This window comes from Maylandia zebra, linkage group LG5, assembly GCF_041146795.1.
Source record: "Maylandia zebra isolate NMK-2024a linkage group LG5, Mzebra_GT3a, whole genome shotgun sequence".
In the NCBI taxonomy this organism is placed as follows: Eukaryota; Metazoa; Chordata; class Actinopteri; order Cichliformes; family Cichlidae; genus Maylandia; species Maylandia zebra.
The window spans coordinates 17,307,167-17,326,788 of record NC_135171.1 but is presented as its reverse complement, the minus strand read 5'-3'; the positions used below and the strand labels follow the sequence as shown (position 1 = coordinate 17,326,788).

Genomic DNA, 19,622 nt, shown 5'->3' with positions numbered 1-19,622 from the left:
TTAAATTTTAGATCTGTGTTCATTCCTTCAGACTACAGCTCTCTCTTTCTGTTACACACACACACACAACTGTAATCCTCAAACTGGGCTCCCCAGACAAAATACTGCTTCAATCTGGGGGTTTTTGCAGTTGGGAGGGGAAAAGCTTCAACAATAAACTCTTTTTAAAGCCACATTTTTAGGGCTTGGTTAGGCTGTACAAAGCAGTCTTTGGTTTAAATGTGAGACAAATCTGTGGCCGGGAGCTAAATTGGGCATCAAATCATCAGCATCTACAGCAGCAGTGAGAAGAAATCAGTGATAGTGAGAGATTAAAAGCTGTATGCTATAAATTCAGATAAAATCAAGGCAGCTTTCTTTGAAAACTTAACGTGTGGACATGAACCTCGGTCATTTTGTGGTGTGAAGTGGAAAAGGGTATGGAGGACCCTCCTGTGTGTGCCATCCTCTTAACTGTCATGGCGACAGGTGTGGGGGCTGGTTATGTGTGGATACAGTGGGGGATACAAGTATTTGATCACCTACTTGACCTATTTGTAAGTTTGCTCGCTTTCAAAGAAATGAACATGCTTTGACTTCTATGGTAGTTTCATGTTAAAAGGGAGATACTGAATATCAACCAATAACCCAGAAAAAAACACATTACACAAAAGTTATAAATAGATGCATGTCAACGAGTGAAATAAGTATTTGATCATTTAGTACTTGGTGGAGAAATCCTTGTTGGTGTGATCTTTCTTGTAGTTGGTCACCAGGTTTGCACACATCTCAGGAGGGATTTTGGTCCAGTCCTCTTTACAGAAACTTGGCAGCTCGAAGCTTCAGTTTCTGCCACAGATTTTCTATCGAACTGAAGTCTGGAGACTGGCTAGGCCACTCCATGACCTTAATGTGCTTCCTCTTTAGCCACTCCTTTGATGCCATCTTCAGTGTTCTGACTGAAGGAAGGAGGATTTTACACATTTTGCTTTCTCCCAAATCTTTCCTGAATGATTTAGATGCTCATTAGCAAACTTAAGATGAACCTGTACAACTGCCTTCTTGAGAAGGGGGACCGTACCACGATTTCAGTCTATTACAATCAGTGTTGGGTAAGTTACTTTAAATTAGTAACTTAGTTACATTACTAGTTACTTCTATCAAAAGTAACTCAGTTACTTCAAGTTAATCGTTACTTTCAGAGTAACTAGTTACTAGGGAAAGTAACTTTGGTTTTACTCAGAATTCTCTTGTTAATGTGTTTCTTCCATAACTTTGCCAGTCTTCTAGCTTGCTTACTTGCCACAAGTGCACTGTGCCACCTACCAATAGAAAGGAAAAAATAATGTGCACATTTCCACGAGAGAAATCCCACGCCTGATTCTATCCTAGCCTGCTTTTTACATCCAACACAAAAACTGCAGTCGTGGTGCTTTCGATTGTACTCAGAACTCGGAAATTCTGCCTTCTGAATAGGAAGATGTAGGTAACACCAGACTGAAGATGAGCTGCATACAGGGCTGGACTGGGACAAAAAAATCGTCCCGGGCATTTCGACTAGAGACCGGCCCACCATTATAGGAAAAATCATAAAACCTTTGAATGAAAACAAACGCTGTTGTGACAGTGATGTACACTGTTCTGATGGTATATATGCATCAATCTATCAATCGTTTGTTGTAAGACTCAGATAATTATTTTTTTAAAAGTGAGACATTTTAGAGAATAAGAAAGTATTTCTTTGTGCCCCCCTTTCCCTTTTAATGCCCTACATGGACCCCTGGCAACACTTTGCTAGACCCGCCCCTGCACAGTTACCAGCTGTCAGCTACTTAGAAAAGGATCCTGGTGTTATTTGTCTCTCAGAAACAGTTCATAACTTCCCTTCAACTCATTCATGTCACCTAAAAGGTAAACCTGTTTCTTCATCACAGCTCTGATGATTCAGTAAGGACATCTCCTGGTTTCATCTTCATGTTTCCCTCTCATCACATAACCAAACCGATATCATGACCAGCAGGTTTACAGCTGTGGCTCCAGCCAACATCAGCTGATACTAGAAACTAATATTAAATAAATTCTAACAACAGCTGATCAAGCTTAAACGTGCTGCTGTTGTTTAGCGCGACATCTGCTGGTTTCCTCTTTCTGGCGCAAAGTGGGCGATAAATAAACAAGAGAGAAAAGCCGATCAGCTGATCATTGATCGGTTTCATGATTGAAGTAGAAACAGGAGAGGGAGGGTGAGAGGATGAGAGAAGAAGAGGCAGCTGTGCAGCGTAAACACAGAATAACTCCAGCTTTGTGTCTTTTTCATTGTAGCTGAAACATAAACTGTGTTCCTTTTCACCTCAATACGAAACGCATGATATTTTCTCTGAATACCAGACGATTCCGTTTTTTACGGGACGGTTGGCAACTCTAATAATTAACCTTATGAACAAAATAAAGTTCAACATCAGTAACATAGCACCCACCCAGCTGTATCGAAACGGATGATCTGATATCCTCGTGTTGGTGTTGTTCCCAGACCATCATGAAAATGTTGTTCCAGGTTCAACATTGCAAGTGACCAATCACATTGTTGTGACGTTATTCCTTTGCGCGCCAAGCCATTCGTGCATTTATGAAATTCCAATGTTGCAAGGACAATATCAATTCTGCTTACTGTTTATTAAAGGGTTACGGTTAGGGTTAGGGTCAGGGTCCGTTGATCGGCGGACAGAGGCGGTTTCACGCAGCTTAAGTACAGTTTTTTGTTTTAAGCCGGTTTTTCCCGAAGTCGCAAAAGTATGACGTCACAACATTCTGATTGGTCACATGCAATGTTGATCCTGCAACAACATTTAGTATGATGATCTGGGAACAACACCAACACGAGGATATCAGATCAACCCTATCCGGTTGTTCAGTCTGACGTCACTAGCCGTGTCTGGGTCTAAACTCCGCTGCAGGTCCATATATCAAACGATCACTGTGGCATTACTGAGAGTTGAAAAACTGTCTAAAGTCTTTCATCTTTAATAAAATGATCAGCGTTCTGCTCTACCAGGTGTAACAATTGAGTTTAACATCCAGGCATCCATGAAAACGGAATTTATGACATTTAACGGAGTTAGAAGTTAGTAGGAAGTTAGCTCGCTAGCTTCTATCTAAATATAATATAGCATGTCCTGACTGCGGGGTTTTGGAAACAAATTAAAACGTACAGCTCTGTTATCACTTCCAGCATAAATGAAGACAGAAAACTAAACAGCAGTGACGTTTGTAGGGTTACTGAAGTTGGGCTAGCTGGTATATAATGGTGTGCTACGTGACCGCTAGCGACACAGCTATGTTAGCATAATATAAACAAACAAACTTTTTTTCCACTCGATAAAAGTTACCGTGAGTGTTCTCGGTGGTCAGGAACAAATGTAATCGCATGGCTGTAAAAGGACCAAACTTCAGCCAGGAGAACAACTGAGATAATCCATCCACAATACGAGGTTAGTCATTCATATACTGCTGCATGGGCTGGGCTGTAGTTACATCCTAAGGTTTTAAAAACTGAGCTTAATTAAATGATTAGCGGTAATAAAAGACGAGGGAGGTCAACAGTGATCACTGACTGTTTTAGGAGCTTTTTGAGATCAAATAGAAGAAAATACATAACATTAAACATGTTAACAACACAAAAGCCATATTAAACGCAGACTACTTTAGACCCGGAAGTAGGATTCGTCGCGTCATCACTGAACAACCGGATAGAAACTCCGTCATGCTAGCTAGCACGCAGTACGAAAAAGTCAGCATAACGAAAATAAACTCCACCTAAACTTGGTTCATATCTGACCCAGATGGACTGCAGGTTATAACTTCTTACCTGAAGTTCAGTTCACCTGACACTCTCGGACCAGCGGCCGCTTCGGGTCTCTCCCCTTGCCTCCCTTTTCCTTCATCCACCTGCTGGCCTCCACCACTTGCTAATGTTACTGAATCTGTGGAAGCTCCGCGATAGCCACCACACGAAGTAACGAATAACGAGCCTATCTAAATCCCAGTAACGAGTAACGCGTTCCCGGTTTTGGCATAATAACTAGTTACCGTGCTCGTTACCACAATAATAACGTAGTTAACGCGTTAGTCCCAACACTGATTACGATGTAGAGTTTTACCAGGTGTGACTGTGGTTCCAGCTGCCTTCAGATCAAGTTCCAAGTTTTGGACTGATCCACCATTAGCTCCATGAGCTAAGATCTTGCACAGAGCTCCAGATCAAGGGTGTCTGATGGTCATTTAAATTTCACTCACATATATTTCACTCAGTGACATGTAAATAAATTGAAAACATTTTAACTTTTGGTTGATATTCTGTCTTCCCCATCTCAGCACAACAAAGCACTCAGACCATGATTCTGCTCGCTAAAACTGCTCAACAGGACAGGTTATTGTAAAAAACACTGTTTTCCCCAATGCTCATGTTAAAACTATTTTCACTGAAACAGAGTACCACAATGAAAGGGCACTCAGATCTTTACCCAAGTAAAAGGAACAGCACTGCAGTTCATATAAATAATATGCTACCCCTCACTCTCCCAGTTGATGCACCTATGGTATCTTTCTTGATGTGTTCACAAGATTTTCAGAAAACGTGACCTTTGACCTTGAGGTCGAGGACACTGATATTCAAACTCGACAGAGATCTTTAGTAGACGCACATATTGTATAAGTTTCAAAATCCTACGTCGCCTTGTTCTGAAGTTGTCACATTCACAAATTTGGATGTCCCGGTGGGGTGGCGACAATACCCCATCAGCCTTTTATGGCTGAGAGACAATTAAAATAACACTATTACAAAAAGTGTTTGATCTAAATCAGGGGTCTCAAACTTAAATTAACTGCACTCTCATTTCAGTGGAGGGCCACTTTAGTGTTCAAGTAGTACAAAACAAACAAACAAGAAAACACCCGCAAATATTTCTGAAAATGTAGAGTTTTGTTTGTTTCTTTAAAATTACAAATATTGTACAACAGGACACAACTACAAACGTGAAGGCAGTTTTTTTCCTCACTCTTAACTAACTGAAGCCTTTCATTGAGCTACCAAATAGACACATTAGTCCTCTCTTTCTGGCCAGACATGTGGCGGCACTTCTGCTATCATTTTGTTCGTATCTAAATAAAAATGCAGACTAAGTGCACACATTAGTTTTTGACTGCTAGTGAAAAATGTTTTCTTTACAAGTAACTATCTCACTGAACTAACACAGACAATCCCTCAACATGTTTGTGCTCTCTGCTCATATTGCCCTCATATTAAATCATTTTTTTGCTTTTTAAACAATTTATTTTAAAATTGCCTTCAACAACAAACAAAAGAACTAACTTCAAGGGCCAAATTGCATCATATTTCTTCACATCTATATAGTTTGAGACCCTTGCTCTGAAGGATGCACGCTTAAGCATTAATCTCATGTTGCAGCTGGTGCACTATTAAGCGCTTTATAAATGTGAATGATTATTGATTGAAATCAATGTTTAATATTTTAAAAGTCGCATTTTGTATGTGAAACCTGAATCCATGGATGACCTTTAAAGAGGATAATGACGCTTCTCCTTATAGTTTTCAAATGTAAAACACTGAAATCATACTGTCCAATGCTGTAAGCCTATCCCAGCTGTTATTGGTGGGGGGTGGGATGTACACCCTGAATAGGCTGTTGATCGGTCACATGGCTTTTACACAAATGTTCACATCTATGGCCAATTTAGAATCACTGTTTAATCTGATAAGCATCTCTTGGGACTGTGGGAGAAAGCCGGAGTACCTGGAGAGAACCCACAGTCACAGGGAGGACATCCCGATTCGAACTCGGGATTTTTTCTCTGTAATTCTTTCTTATCTAGGCTTTATAATGATCGAAGTAATGTGGAGTGTGTTCATGCACACACACAAACACTTGCGTTGCTTTCCATGTCTGCTTCCCAGCTTTGGCATTGCTACATCATGGCCACTATTTTTGCCTCATAAATATTTAAAAGACATAATTTGCACGTGCCTAAACACACACCCTTGGTGTCAATCAGTATTCTTTCCGATATCCGCTGCAAAGAATGGTTTGCTTTGAAGAGTCTGAGAAATGCCTTCTTGCATTAAAATGCGCACCTCCTGTGTGTGGAGGAGGGTGGGTGGGTGTAAAGCTCAGCAGGATCCTAACCAGCTGCCACCAGGAGCCGGGGCCTCAGCAGGGGGCCCCGAGTCTGAAGAAAAACTGAGGAAATCTTATGCCTCACAGACCACACTGGGAGAGCAGAAAGTTGGTTGAAGCAACTCAGCATATAGACGACCGTGTTTTCACGGGTGATGGTAAATCCCGCAGGTGTTACGAGAGTATGTGCTGCCCATTCAGCATAACAAAAGGCAGCAGGGAGGAGTTGCATTTTCCCACATTAGAACTTTAATAATCATACTATTTGATTTCACATGATGACCCCAATTTATTACAAATTGGAAGACAGGTTCATATAACCTCATGAACAACCCCCCCCAAGCAAATCCACCCTTTCTCCATAGATTTGTACTCCTTCAGGGGCAATGAATGATTTACACAGATCTGTTAACTTGACTGGATACTGGAGTACCATGAGCATTTAACTGGTCTAATTCTAAGGTATAGAAACAGAGGGACATCTGTACAATGATGGGGATTGTAATAATGGCACTTAATTGATTCTCACGGTAAAATTGTGTGGTGGCTTTTTTCTTTCTTCCTTCCTTCCCTGCAACTGTGAAAATATAAATCCTGCAAAAATATGTTTGGGAATCCTTTTGTTAACACCATCGACCAGCTTATTTGTTGAATGGTGAATCACATGATTGGAAAATTTTTAAATTAGCAGGTTTTGTCTCAATGCTCTTGATAATGAGTACTGGAAAACAGGATTTTCAAATTTCAGCAGTACACTTGTATATTTTTTTTTAAATACTCTATAACATCAAATTATTTAATAACGTATACAGAAGGGCTTGCAATGATGTTTTGCATTTCTAAAAAGTCAATAAAGGAGAGAGAGAAAAAAAAAACCAAAACACGTTTATAAGCTCCATCTTCAGTCATTAGATGCGCCTGTGATCCACAAATATACAAAAATCATTTTTCCCCACTTTTTCCATTTATTTATTACAATTAATTCAATCTTTTCCATCACGTTTTCATGTGTCATGTATTCCTTTGTTCCATTTAAAACAAGTCCAGTATGTGACTATTCTTTAGAACCTGAAGAGTCCTGAAGGTGGAGCAGGGGGAGGAGGGATGGGTGAATGGTTTGAAATTAAAGGACAGGTTTGTAGGAGGAAAACAGAGAGGGGTGATGATTCCCCCTCCCTTCCCAGGAGCCACATCCATGTGAGGAGATTTTTTTTTTCCCATACGCTATGTGAGATTATTATTTTTTTCTTCTTGCATTCATCGCTTTCTCTGCATCTCGTTGTTTTCCCTCTAATCGGCGTCATCTGCGTCTTCTCCTTGGTCACCATCCATTAGCAAAGCGGCGTACTTACTGGCTGAGCTGAACTTCTGCAACAAAATAAGAAAAATAATCAGTACTTTGACAGCACAGTGCAACTTTGCACAAATTTTGATGTGGCTGAGCTACAGGACTTACGGGGGTTGGGGTCTCTTCGTATTTCTTTGGCTCTGGGGGTGGTCTGGAGTCTCGGTCTCTTCTGTTGTCCTTTCTAAAGGTCAGAGTGAATGCTGACGTTAGGAAGTATCTGTACTAAAAAACTAGTTGCGAAACCTTTAATGGCCACAGGTGAAAATAAATAAAGAGGAATCTGCTCGTTTTCGTCTTCTGAAGATTAACAGCCATTTCAGAAATTTCAGTTCTGATTCATGTAGTTCTGACATGAATTATTTCTTGTGCTACAATATGGGGATCATGATGATTTGGTGTAGCACAGATAAAGCATTCATGTGCACACCAGGAAACCCTGTCTTCCCAGTGACCCACAAAAAAAATAAAAATGAAAAAACAAACCACAAAGCACCATCAGTTGTGTAACCCGAGCACAGATGCCTGAAAAATATCCTCCCTGTCTCATTAAGAACTTTGCAGTTGCTAACCTGTCTGCCTCCTTCCTTCGGTCTCTGTTGGGCCCCTCTCCTCGCCCCCGCCCAGCTCCAGGCCCTGCAGGCCCCCCTCGTGCTCGTGGGGGCCCCCGGTCCCGACGCACACCATCAGCCTTGTTCTCATCTTAAAGAAGAAGCCAGACAGTTGAGTCAAGGGGGGCTTGGTGGACGGTGTACAGTAGACTACACTCTCAACGCACTGCAGCATAAACAGCTACTTTGGTTGGATTCAAAATGTGTTAGTCACTGATATAGGGCCAAATGAGAGGTGCACAACTGCCCCCACTACAAGAACGGGCCTCTGAGAAATCTGATGCCGGCTTGCAAAATGTGCCAAAAGGTTCCAAAACTGTAGAAAATAGTGAGAGCCACCTTGTGGCACCACAGCCATGAAGATATTATTGTTCTTGTAGTGTTTCGGCATGCACGTTCTGAGCAGGACCCGCTCCTAGCAAGACTCTTTGACAAATGCGTTCAGCACAATTTCTAGTAAGTGTGGAAAGCACAGATAAAAGCTGCACACCACATATGGTAAGTGAGCAAGTGAATCGATGAAACACTTTCTAAGGAAATCTGCTAAATGCATGAACAAAGCATTTGCACGACAACAAATGAAGTCCTGAACTATTCCACTTCCTTTTTCTGAGAATCTTGTGCTTTTCACAGTCTACAGAAACAAACAAACAAAACAAAAAGAAGTTCCCAGCTCTTTTTCCTGGACCACTCAAGAATTTGAAAAATCACTCTGTCATCACCTTTCAGGCGCCAATACTTACAAGATGTACTCTATAAGCACGTGCAAATGCTTCAGCTGTTTTTTTGTGCTTTTTTTGTTTCTCAGAGCACAGATGGGCAAATACAGCTGAAGCTGATTAAGTGCACCATACACTGATGATGTCGAGAAGAGCCAGACAAGTCAAAGGGGACAGGAAACTCAAAACACAACTCCTAATATCACCTCGTTGACTGGAAGACCTAACCAAACGCAAGTGTGTGACAAAGTTTACTTTTCCAGCATGGAATGAGATGGATTACTCACTGTATTCAATTAAGACATGCAATATACTGTTTCTGCTTCACTTCTTCAGTCAGATTGTGCTTTTCTAAGATTTCTTCATTAGGTAATCGATGGAGACACCCTGGTAACTTGTTTTCGGAGTGGGGGAAATCCCACTGTGTTTAGCACTTACCCTTTCCAGATCCTCTTTCATCTGCAGAACTTGAGGAGCTAAAAGGAAAGGAGGAACAGTCAAGGCAAAGTATATTAAGGCTGTAGGGAATTCAGAGCATCAATTACTCAATCTACTACAATCTACTCATTCATTCATTCAAGAGCAGAATTTAAACATTGCAGGCTTCATTCAGTGAGTGCTCACCTGAACTTGGGAGGAGCTGAACCGCCTGGGGAGACCGGGGAGGTCGGAGCTCGACCATCGCCCTCATTAGAGCCTGTGCTGACTGCACTTCTCTTGGCCCATGCATTCTCCTTGGGAGGAGGTGCAGGCATCACCTTCAATGGCTCTTTAGAAGAGCTGGTGGAGGGGGGCCGGGATGAGGACCCAGGGGAAGTGGAGCCACCTTCTACCCCGCTGAATACCTCATTCTCACCGGAGCGCTCGCTATCTCGACACCGTGACCCTAGTGGGAGAAGGCAGTGTTTCAGTCCCAAGTAGGACAAAGACGAAGGAGAGCTCGAGAAGAAGAAAGGAAGCGAGTGAAGAAACATCCCACCTCTTCCAGAAGTGCTTCCTTGCTGTGAAGACTCACTTCCTGTGCGGGATCGCTCAGTATGAGATTCCTCGTTGCGCCAGCTCGGGTCCCTAAAAGCAAAAAGAAAATCTTTATTTTCTTTCCTTTAGACCTTTGGGTACATTATGCAAATCAAACCACTGATGTCTGAAACCCAAACCACTATTTTAAGCACTTTGTTTCAGTGTAGCTACTCAAACAAAGTGCTCACACCACATGAGGGGAAGGACAGTTGAAACACTGCAACACTAAAACTAAACAAAATTTAAGACATGTTTTAGCTGATTGTAAACTGCAAATGGGGTAACAGGGTTTAAGCAAAACAGGGTAAAACACGGAAAAGGCCAAGCAAACAAGTTTCTGAGTTTTTGCAGAGACTGTGGGGCATCTGAGACGGACTGTTTCGAGTGCAATGTGACGACCCGACCAATCGTAAAGCAAGAGCAAGAGTTCAGCCCTCACAGTTCTGCTCTATGCAAATGACATGATTAGCAGATTTTTGCAGTGGACAATCGTGAACACAAACCCTGCTGCAAACAGATATTAAAAATATCAGTTGCTGTTTTTACCTTCGAGGAGATTTTAAAAAGTGTAACATGCAAATATTTGGAACTGCTACTATGTAAAAACTTGAGCAACTTGTTAGGCCTTAACTTACTGATTACACAGACAAACATCTGAAAATTCTGGATGTAAATGTCAAGCAGTCAAATCAAGACCAACGTGAAAGGCGAGTTGCAGCTATAACAGAACAGTGAACCAAAGAACATCTCAGAAATCTACCATGAACTCTTCAAGAATCACAAGATGAGGCTTTGAGTGTCCGTCAAGTTGTAGGCAGATCTTATAAACATGCCATAAACATCTCAGAAATTAAACTGAGCTGCAAGAACTTATTCACAAGTGACGGAGAAGGGGGCGGGAGATCAACAGACGGATTGGTGCTGCGGCTGCAGTGATGCGGACGCTGTACCGGTCTGTTGTGGTGAAGAGAGAGCTGAGTGTAAAAGCGAAGCTCTCAATTTACCGGTCAATTTACGTCCCTACCCTCACCGATGGTCACGAACTGTGGGTAGTGACCGAAAGAACAAGATCGCAGACACAAGCGGAAGAAACGCGCTTCCTCTGAAGGGTGGCTGGCCTCTCCCTTAGAGATAGGGTAGAGCTGCTGCTCCTCCACATCGAAACGAGCCAGTTGAGGCGGTTCAGGCATCCGACAAGGATGCCTCCTGGGCGAGGTGTTCTGGGCATGTCACACCGGGAGGGGGCCCCGGGGCAGACCCAGGACACGCTGGAGAGACTATAACTCTCAGCTGGCCTGGGAACGCTTGGGTGTTCCCCCGGACAAGCTGTAGGAGGTTGCTGGGGAAAGGGAGGTCTGGGCTTCTCGATCCGGCCCCGGATTAGCGGAGGAAAATGGATGGATGGCTGCAAAAACAGAAGTGAAGGATTCTAATGCAACAGCGACAACGGCTGTGGCTCTACTAATTGCCAGGATCGATGGTCTATGCCTGGCTCCTCCAAGGTACTGTACCCCAAAGTGCTCCCGGTGCATCTGCATGAATGTTAAGTTAAAGAAAGCACTTGTATGAATGTGTGTGAATGAGGCTTGGGGTAAAGCAGCAGAAAAGCACTTTGAGCATCAGTCCATTTAACAGAGACTCTGGCTGCAAAGGGCTTGTACAAGCTGTACAAGTCTCCACAGGATGCGTCAGCATTAAACACTTAATCATTAACATTTGAAAATAAAAAAGGCGCTCTCCCATTTCTGCATTAGATCTAATTTACTTGTGCTTGAGAAAAAAAAAAGGCAGAAAATTTAATGGTGTAATAAATGTACAATACTACTACATTCAAACATTACTCATCAGCCTCCCCGCTCACCTGTCCCTCATCTTTCTGTCCGGTCCCCTGCCTTTGTCCTCCTCCAGCTGTCTCTGCAGTCTCTCCTCCTCCTTCTTCAGCCTCTCCTCCACCTCCCTCTCCTTTGCTGCTGTGTCAACGGGTTTTGCTCCGCCAAAGATGGACGAGGCCCTGCTGCTTGAGCTTGAAGTGGCAGCAGGTGAAGTGCCACCACTGCCGGCGCTTTCCTCCTCTTTAGGTACACTACGAGGCTTCAGGTTCAACTTGGGTCTTTGCTGAGGAGCTAGGGTTGGAAAAGATGAAAGTACATACGTCACAAATGCACAACTTAACAAGATTTTTCCTGAAAATTAAGAATATTGACAAAGGATAGGATTTATACAATGAAATCTCACCCCTCTCTTCACGCCTGTCGTGCCGGTCTTCACGGTCCCCGTAACGATCCCGTTCTCCGTAACGATCTCGATCTCCGAAACGATCCCGGTCTCCGAAACGATCCCTGTCCCCATAGCGATCCCGGTCCCCGTAACGATCTCGATCTCCGTAACGATCCCGGTCCCCGTAGCGATCATTGCTACCCTGACTGTCATCATAATCACGGCGGAAACCACTACCAAAGTTACGACGACCTCCTCCACCACTACGAGAGTCGAAACCTACACAGACAGCAGACCAAAAAAGAAACGTGAAAACAGAACGCTGTAAACACTAAATACAACCACAAAAAATAAAGATTTATTTGGGATCAGAATGTTAAAGTAATCTGGATCTTGTGCCTAAGAAGCAGTTTCCAGAACTTATACAAACAAACCTCCATCATTGTTTCTGCGGTCCCTGTTGTCATAGCGATCCCGGTAACGACCTCCTTCATTACGATCACTGTCCCACCGCTGGCCATCTCTGTGACGATCAGACTCGTAACGGTCACGTGATCCTGCATTAGGTCGAAAGTAATGGGACGTGACACACTGAACAGCTGATTGGATGGTGTTACCACACAGGTATTTTATATAAACAATTCAAAATTAAAGACAAAGAAATAATAATAATAATAAAAAAAACAAAAAAAACACCTGCTCCTCAGTTTGAAAGCTGAAAACCAGGGCTGTGACATAAAGCTAAGGCTAGGTTTCACAAAATAGTGCAAAAGAAGCCACTTAATGGACTTGCTGTAATTAATTAGTTCAGTCAATATACTCAAATTAAACTTTCATGCTTCAATTTGTGAAACTGAAATGGGGAAAAAAATAGTCTCAAAGCATTCTGTTTTTCTGTTTGTTTATTTAGGTATATTTTTGTCTTTAGAGGGAATCTTATGCTATCGTGATAAAGCTCCAGCAGAAGCATATTAGACTCACTGTCTCCGAAGGCATCATCTCTCCTGGGAGGTCCATCATCAGCATCCGCACTTGGTCGAGCTCTCCAGTCACTGTCTGTCTTGTCAGGACCCATGTCAGCCATTCGCCCACCTCGGTCTCGACCACCCATAGGTCCGCTGTCTCTTTCTGAGATGTGAAGAAGGAGAGGAGACGCTGTGTTAAATTATCGAACACTTCAACGAGGGCAATGGAGCGGCGCGTGACTGCAGAGGCAGAGATGATCAAAATGTCCAGGAATAAAAGTGTACCTTTATCATTTGACTGGTCTGCAATATCCACACGAATCCGGCGGTTGCCCAGGTTCTGTTGGCATGAGCAAAGAAGTAGTTTGTTACAACTATTATTTACTGATCCTTCCTGCACTTTGGTGAAAGTCTCAGACTGTTTAATTGTGTCTTTTCCAACTTCAGGTTCTCTTACTTCCTCGCTGAGGTTGAGAGCCCTGAGGAGGGATTCTACGTCGTCAAATTCAGCATAACCAAAGCCTTTCAGCCTCTCTGGGTTACTGGGCTCTCGAGGCAGACGCACTGCACTGATCTGGACACAGAGACAGTTAAAGTGAAACACATTGATTAATAACATAACGCTCTAATTACACTCATGACAACAGAAACACACTACCCAAGTTTTCAAAATGCAAAATAACAACAGAAAACAACAACAACAACAACAACAAAAACTTTGTGTCGTTGATGTGACACGTTGAGGAACAAGTGTGAAAACAAACAGAATAACAAAGTGGACCTCTGCATCCTGTTCTTTTTTAAAATGCAAATTCAATCTTGCTGTTGTGTGGACAGCCCCACGTAGATGTGGACTGAAACTTCAGAAATTAGCCACACGTGTAACTTTAAAGTGATGATCTGAGAACCTGAAATGTAACTGAAACTGCAAAACCAACACACACAGAACTGCTGGCATCCTAAATGTTATTTGCCTTGGCTGTTATATACAATTATGAGTGATGGCTGTGTGTATATCTTGCTAAACCTACTGCCAAGCCGCGGAAGAAGTCTTTGATTGAGTCCTCAGTGACATCATAGGGCAGGTTTCCCAGGAAGGCGGTGTATGGCGGGCTGCGGGGGAGCCTGGCCCGGTCAATATTGGGCTCGCGAGCTGAGCGAGGCGCTGTAGGCAGAATGGAGCGGTCGATGGGTGGTGCCCTGTACGTGTCCTCCTCCGTGTGCCAGGAAGTCGAGACTGCAGAGACATTGGAGGAATCTTCAAATAAAAGCTAATATTTGAGCTTCCTAAATTCATGAAATGCTTTCACTTAAAAAAAAAAGAAAAAAAAGAAGAAGCTACCTATACTAGGGTTACCTGTGAGAAAACAAGAGAGCTCATTGCATAGAGATCACCGTTTTACATAATGCAAACACTTAAGAAAAAAACAAACATTAGGTGCCATTGCCTGCTACAGTGCTTGCGCAAACTGGCCTGCGTTTGCATTCCCCTTAATGATCCAGACTCGACTACGCATCAGTTTGTCTCATCATCTCAGCTCCTCTCTTTCTAAACAAACGCCCCTCATATGGTGTACAGCAATCACATTAGTCACACAAACTGGAGTTTAAGGGTCACACACACTCAGGTATGGTGTAGATAGCCTAGTCTCAACATAGAAGCTGGAACAATTAACATACAAACAAACAGGGCATTGCCACTGACGCTGCATAAAAACCAAACTTTGACTTGGTAAATATGTTAATTAATACTTTCTTATAAATAAAATACATGCCTCATGTAACTACCCCCAGCTTGGATTAGTGTTATCACCCTTGTATTACAAGACATTTATATCTGCATATCATATCTATTCATATCTCACCCAGCTCATTTTCATTTAAACACTCTGCAGCACATTTCACATCCTGCCACATGTTCGACTACATGTGTTACTAGAATCGCCAGTTTGACCACATTCTTCAATTTTCCCAACGAATCTAAAAGATCTTCTGAACAAGAGAGAGCGAGCACACCGATTTTACTACAGTAATTGCTTTCAGGGCATTTCCACTGAGACTGGCTTGTCATACATAATATCTCCTTTAAAACATGTGACTGAATCAACAGCTATGCAATTAAAAGGATATCTCTGCCTACTGATTGCATAGCTAACCTGACTTACACTGACCATTTTGTTACCACAAATCACTCCGGCAGGTTGCTTCTTCAAATGCAAATAGCTCAGACAAACACTGCAGCCTCCAATTCAGAGGTTTTGAATTTGCAGTTAAGGGGAAAAGGTAGAGCTAAACAGTCGTTACCAAGAAACATAATGCAGACCGTTTTTTAGTTCACCTACTGTTGTGAAACGCTGCTAAGATATTCCGATCACTGTGTGCATTTCAGTGTGTGCTCACCATCTCCGTCCAGGTCATCAGTCTCATCCGCCCAGCTTGTGGACTTGGTCGGATAGCTGGGGGCGACGCTGCTGCCTCCACTGTCCTCCGCAAGAAAGTCAGTCAAAGTGAGGGTCTTCCCCTTCTTATTCTTCTTCTTAGCTGTAGGGAAGAACACAAGAGTAAGTCATGGTTACCTTGCCCATTGTGGACGTCTCTCTATGGAAGTAACTTACAAAGTAACATATGGAATACCTGCAGACTAAACTATCAGAAACTGCAGCATCTCAACAGTTTAAAAAAAACAAAACCTAATGTTTTTACCTTAAATGAGAGCTGCTGTTTAAATGGTGACACTATTTTTAAGGTTTAGTAGTGAGATGATGTACAACCAAGCAAGATAAGAGTGGGCCCCAGTAGGGCTGGGCCATATTATACCGTTCACGGTAATACCGGTATAATGTTAGGCAACGATAGGAAAATGAAATATCGCGATAGAATATGAGTAAAACGCGCATGCGCAGTGCCTTTGTTTTCATACGCACATGGCCGATTGTTGAGTGAAACAGATGAACCAGAATTGGTTTGTAAAAATGGTGCAACTTCAGTGATGTGGAACTGGTTTGGTGTTTGTCCGTCAGATACACAACAAAGCACATTTTTTTGCAGAACATGCAAGCGGCCGTTGTTATTGTCGTATTTGTCGGACTAAGATGCTCTTAAATCTGGGAGTAATCTGGGTCCTAAACTCCGTATGTTTCAGGTCAAACAACACTGCAGCATCACTGAGAGTTAAAAACTGTCTAAATTCTTTCATCTTTAATAAAACGATCAGCATTGCTGCTTTACCAGGTGTAACTATAAAGTTTAACTTCCAGGCATCCATGAAAACAAAATGTATTACATTTAACGGAGTTAGAAGTTAGCAAGAAGCTAGCGGAAGTTAGCTCGCTAGTTTCGCTAGTTACCTAAGCATGATATTGCATGTTCTGACTGAGAGATTTCTGAAAAAAATCAAACGTACAGCTCTGCTATCACTTCCAACATAAATGAAGACAGGAAACTAAACAGCAGTGACGTTTGTAGGGTTACTGAAATTGGGCTAGCTGGTATATAATGATGTGCTACGTGATCGCTAGCGACACAGCTATGTTAGCATAACATAAACAGTGAAGCTGGAGGATGAACACTAACACTTTTCCACTTATAAAAGTTAACGTGAAGGTTCTTCATGGTTAGAGACAAATGCAATCGCATGGCAGGATACTGTAAACGGACCAAACTTCAGTCAGGAGAACAACTGAGATAATCCATCCACAATTCGAGGTTAGTCATTAATATACTGCAACAACATGGGAATAGAGCAGCTGCCAGAGAATTCAACATTAATGAATCAATGGTATAGAAGTGGAGGAAGCAAGAAGAATGAGTTTAATAAAGTTTGATTCATCTGACTGCTTTGTTTCGCTTAATGTGCCTTATAATCCCGTGCACCTTATGGTCCGAAAAATGCTTTTTAACTTCAGTGGATATTATACATGGTTATGCTCAGGATATGTCAGCCCATTTCTACTGGAAATGTCTTTTGGTTAAACTTTCAGCAAGGAATTTGCATTTGCACTGTTACATTTTTATAAAGCTTTAATGTACATAAAAACCAGCTTCTTGTTTAAGTGAAAATAAATTGAAGGTTGTCTTTTTGCGCTAGTAATGTTGTGGAGTTGTATTTTGTCTCGCATCAATTATATCGTCGGTTATATCGTTATCGCAAATTTTCAAATATATATCGTGATAAATATTTTTGGCCATATCGCCCTGCTCTAGGCTCCAGTGTGCGTGTGATAACAAATACTTCTTTTGCTACAAAAAACCAAAACTGCACACACACGAATGGGGAGTGGTCAGCCTGTCCAACCGTCACTGTGCAACAGACCAGAAAAGGCTGTTTAGCTCCAAGTCAGGTGAGAACCATAACGATTTCAAAACAACCTTACTGCAACACGTTTTTGAGGTTTGACTGACTGAATCATGCACAGACCACAGAATATTCTTGACAGTGTGTCCCAGTGCCAGCAGTTACCAGCCCCCAAGGGAGATGGGGAGGGGGGCTCGCACACAGTTCATGATGCAGGTTTTGACTTGGAAAAACAAAAACAAAAAATAGGGGGTGAGAAAGCTGGCTGGGAGCTTTATTGTGAAAATCCCAGCTGTCAGGACATTCTTTTGCACACATTATTTCAAAACCTACACAAACGCAGAGACCAACAAAGACTGTTTACAGCTCTGGTCCAGAATATTACACTAAGTTGTTGTTTACGGCCGTCAGGTTTGATCGAAATGGCTATAACCGCTTGTACTTTGCAAAACCAGCAAGCAAAAATATTGGCTGTGGTAGCCTGCTCAGCGATCCTCACTTATGTGACATTGGTGAGCTAAGAGCTGCGTAACATTAAGTTTCAGCGGAGCTGTCTTCTTCTTAAACTACAACCCCGCGGTCAAACTGTTAGGGTAACTATACGGGTCTTTAGCTTGCCGTATACACTGATCGCTTTTGTCTTGGCGGCTATGCGGGCTTAGTCAGCAAAGGACTGCTGACGGGGGAAGTATCCCTGCTTAGCTGGCTAGGTTTTACGGCCTAGCTCGCGTCGCAGCGCCACGATCCAAGTGCGCCATCAATCGCGCAGGACTTGGCCGGCTGGGGGAAAAAAGATAGCTTAAAGTTGAGAAGGAGCTAGGGAAGTGTTTAGAATGCGGCCAAAACAGGCTCAGCTGCCCCATTTCATCAAACACCGACACCAGGCAGCCACGCTTGCACACGTGGGGAGACTCCTCGGGCAGCCCGGACTCCTCGGCCCGACCCCTCCTCCACACATCGCGCTTGCGCCCGGCGCTTATCTTGCTCTGAGCGCCACGGCGAAACCCGCTACGGTCATACAATGTGCCAGCTCTGCACGCAGTTCCGAACATTTCACAGCCTGTCAACCACGTCCACTGCGCACAACAACGCTTAAAGTCAAAAGCGGACTTCAGCAGCCGCAGTAACCGTGCCCAGAGGTAAATGCTACAAGTTCTCGGGAGGTTACAACGTTCACATTTATGCTAGTCGTTGCTCCGTTCATTCGCCTATGTCTGGCAGTATCGTCTTTACCGAGCCCAAAACAACCGGGAACCCCTTTTATACACACGAGACAACGACGCGGAGCGATAAAGCGAAGAAAAAACAACCATCAAACTTCACGTGTTAAGTTGAATTGAAGTAAAATCCTCTTAAATTCTCCCCCGAACCAACCCGGATCGCTCACCCACATAAACCTCACCTGACGCCGCCATGTTGGAGAGCGAGTTCGTAGTAGTTCCCGGATGAAGGCGTCAGAGGTTTATTATCGGGAGCGCGCATCGTCGTCCACGAGAGCCTTGCCTCCTCCCTTGTTTACTTGCTGACCCACATCTGCTGCACCGCTGCTCCGTGCTCTGCTCAATATCCCTCGTATTTGTCACCGAACTGGCTGCAGCTTTCCCAGCTGTGTATTTATTTTAATCTTATAGCAATTTCAATCCACCTTTTCTGATTTTTTTTGCTTAAAATTCTAATGAATTAGTGGTAATAAGCCATTAAGTACTGACCCGTGTCCCAGAGATTATAGAACTTTGCTGAGTTTTCGTTTTTTATCCTAAAACATAATAATAAAAACCGTCCAAGTAGCATTTTTTTTGGTTAAAGTGGTTACCTTTATATCAGCTCTTCATGATGGCTTACATCTTATGTACAGGTTTGAATAACTGCCAGCTATCAGTTATATTATACTGGTTTTATGATTATATCATCCAAGGTTATAGCCACTCCTTGGTAGGGATGGGTATCGTTTAGATTTTATTCGATACCAGTACCAAACCGGTACTTTTGAAACGGTGCTGATGCTTAAACGGTGCTCAAACCTGTCCTTAAAGAATGGAGAACACAAAATTGGTCCAAAAACCTCTCATGTTCAGCTGTTTTTTTTGTAAAAAGATAACAATGTTAGCCTTTTCTGCAGCTATAGGGCATATATGGTATCACTCTTGGCTGGAAGCAGTGCTTAAACAATGGAAAAAACACAAATTTTGTCCAAAAACCTCTCATGTTTAGCTGTTTCCCACTTTTTCTTTGGCCATTTTAGCCTTTTTGGCCAGGGTGAAGGGAGTACCCGATCAAACAA

The 19,622-nt window shown here is 42.8% G+C and overlaps 2 protein-coding genes across 6 annotated transcripts in view; both read right to left on the bottom strand.

Moving 5' to 3' along the window:
- The window catches only part of LOC101467852 (tensin-2), a 36,105-nt gene extending 32,045 nt beyond the window's left edge, over positions 1-4,060 (bottom strand). For 3 of the 4 annotated variants that reach the window (XM_004545147.6, XM_004545148.6, XM_004545150.6), the window contains exon 1: positions 3,845-4,060. The gene's annotated coding sequence lies outside the window, so the exon portion shown is untranslated. Of the gene's footprint in view, positions 1-3,365; positions 3,527-3,844 lie in introns of those variants that run through there. The other variant, XM_076883882.1, reaches the window with a different exon arrangement.
- Positions 4,061-6,396: 2,336 nt separating this feature from the next.
- On the bottom strand, positions 6,397-18,868 carry eif4ba (eukaryotic translation initiation factor 4Ba). Of its 2 annotated transcripts, XM_014408003.2 has the most exons (15): positions 18,744-18,868; positions 15,448-15,588; positions 14,079-14,284; positions 13,505-13,621; positions 13,333-13,387; positions 13,064-13,210; positions 12,517-12,639; positions 12,101-12,361; positions 11,727-11,988; positions 9,825-9,913; positions 9,470-9,731; positions 9,284-9,321; positions 8,088-8,217; positions 7,627-7,699; positions 6,397-7,538 (listed from the first exon to the last, which is right to left on the bottom strand). In XM_014408003.2, the coding sequence occupies exons 1-15, from the start codon at positions 18,754-18,756 to the stop codon at positions 7,461-7,463; spliced, it is 1,995 nt and encodes a 664-aa protein (XP_014263489.1). In that variant the 5' UTR covers positions 18,757-18,868; the 3' UTR covers positions 6,397-7,460. The 2 variants fall into 2 exon arrangements, with proteins under 2 accessions (XP_014263489.1, XP_014263490.1); XM_014408004.2 differs by lacking the exon at positions 8,088-8,217.
- Positions 18,869-19,622: the final 754 nt, after the last annotated feature.

Excerpts from the sequence above, each read along its gene's own strand:
- eif4ba (XM_014408003.2), bottom strand. Across the intron at positions 12,362-12,516 it reads CCGCAGAAACAATGATGGAG|GTTTCGACTCTCGTAGTGGT; the intron begins GTTTGTTTGTAT and ends CTGTCTGTGTAG. Across the intron at positions 9,322-9,469 it reads TCAGCTCCTCCCAAGTTCAG|CTCCTCAAGTTCTGCAGATG; the intron begins GTGAGCACTCAC and ends CTTTCCTTTTAG.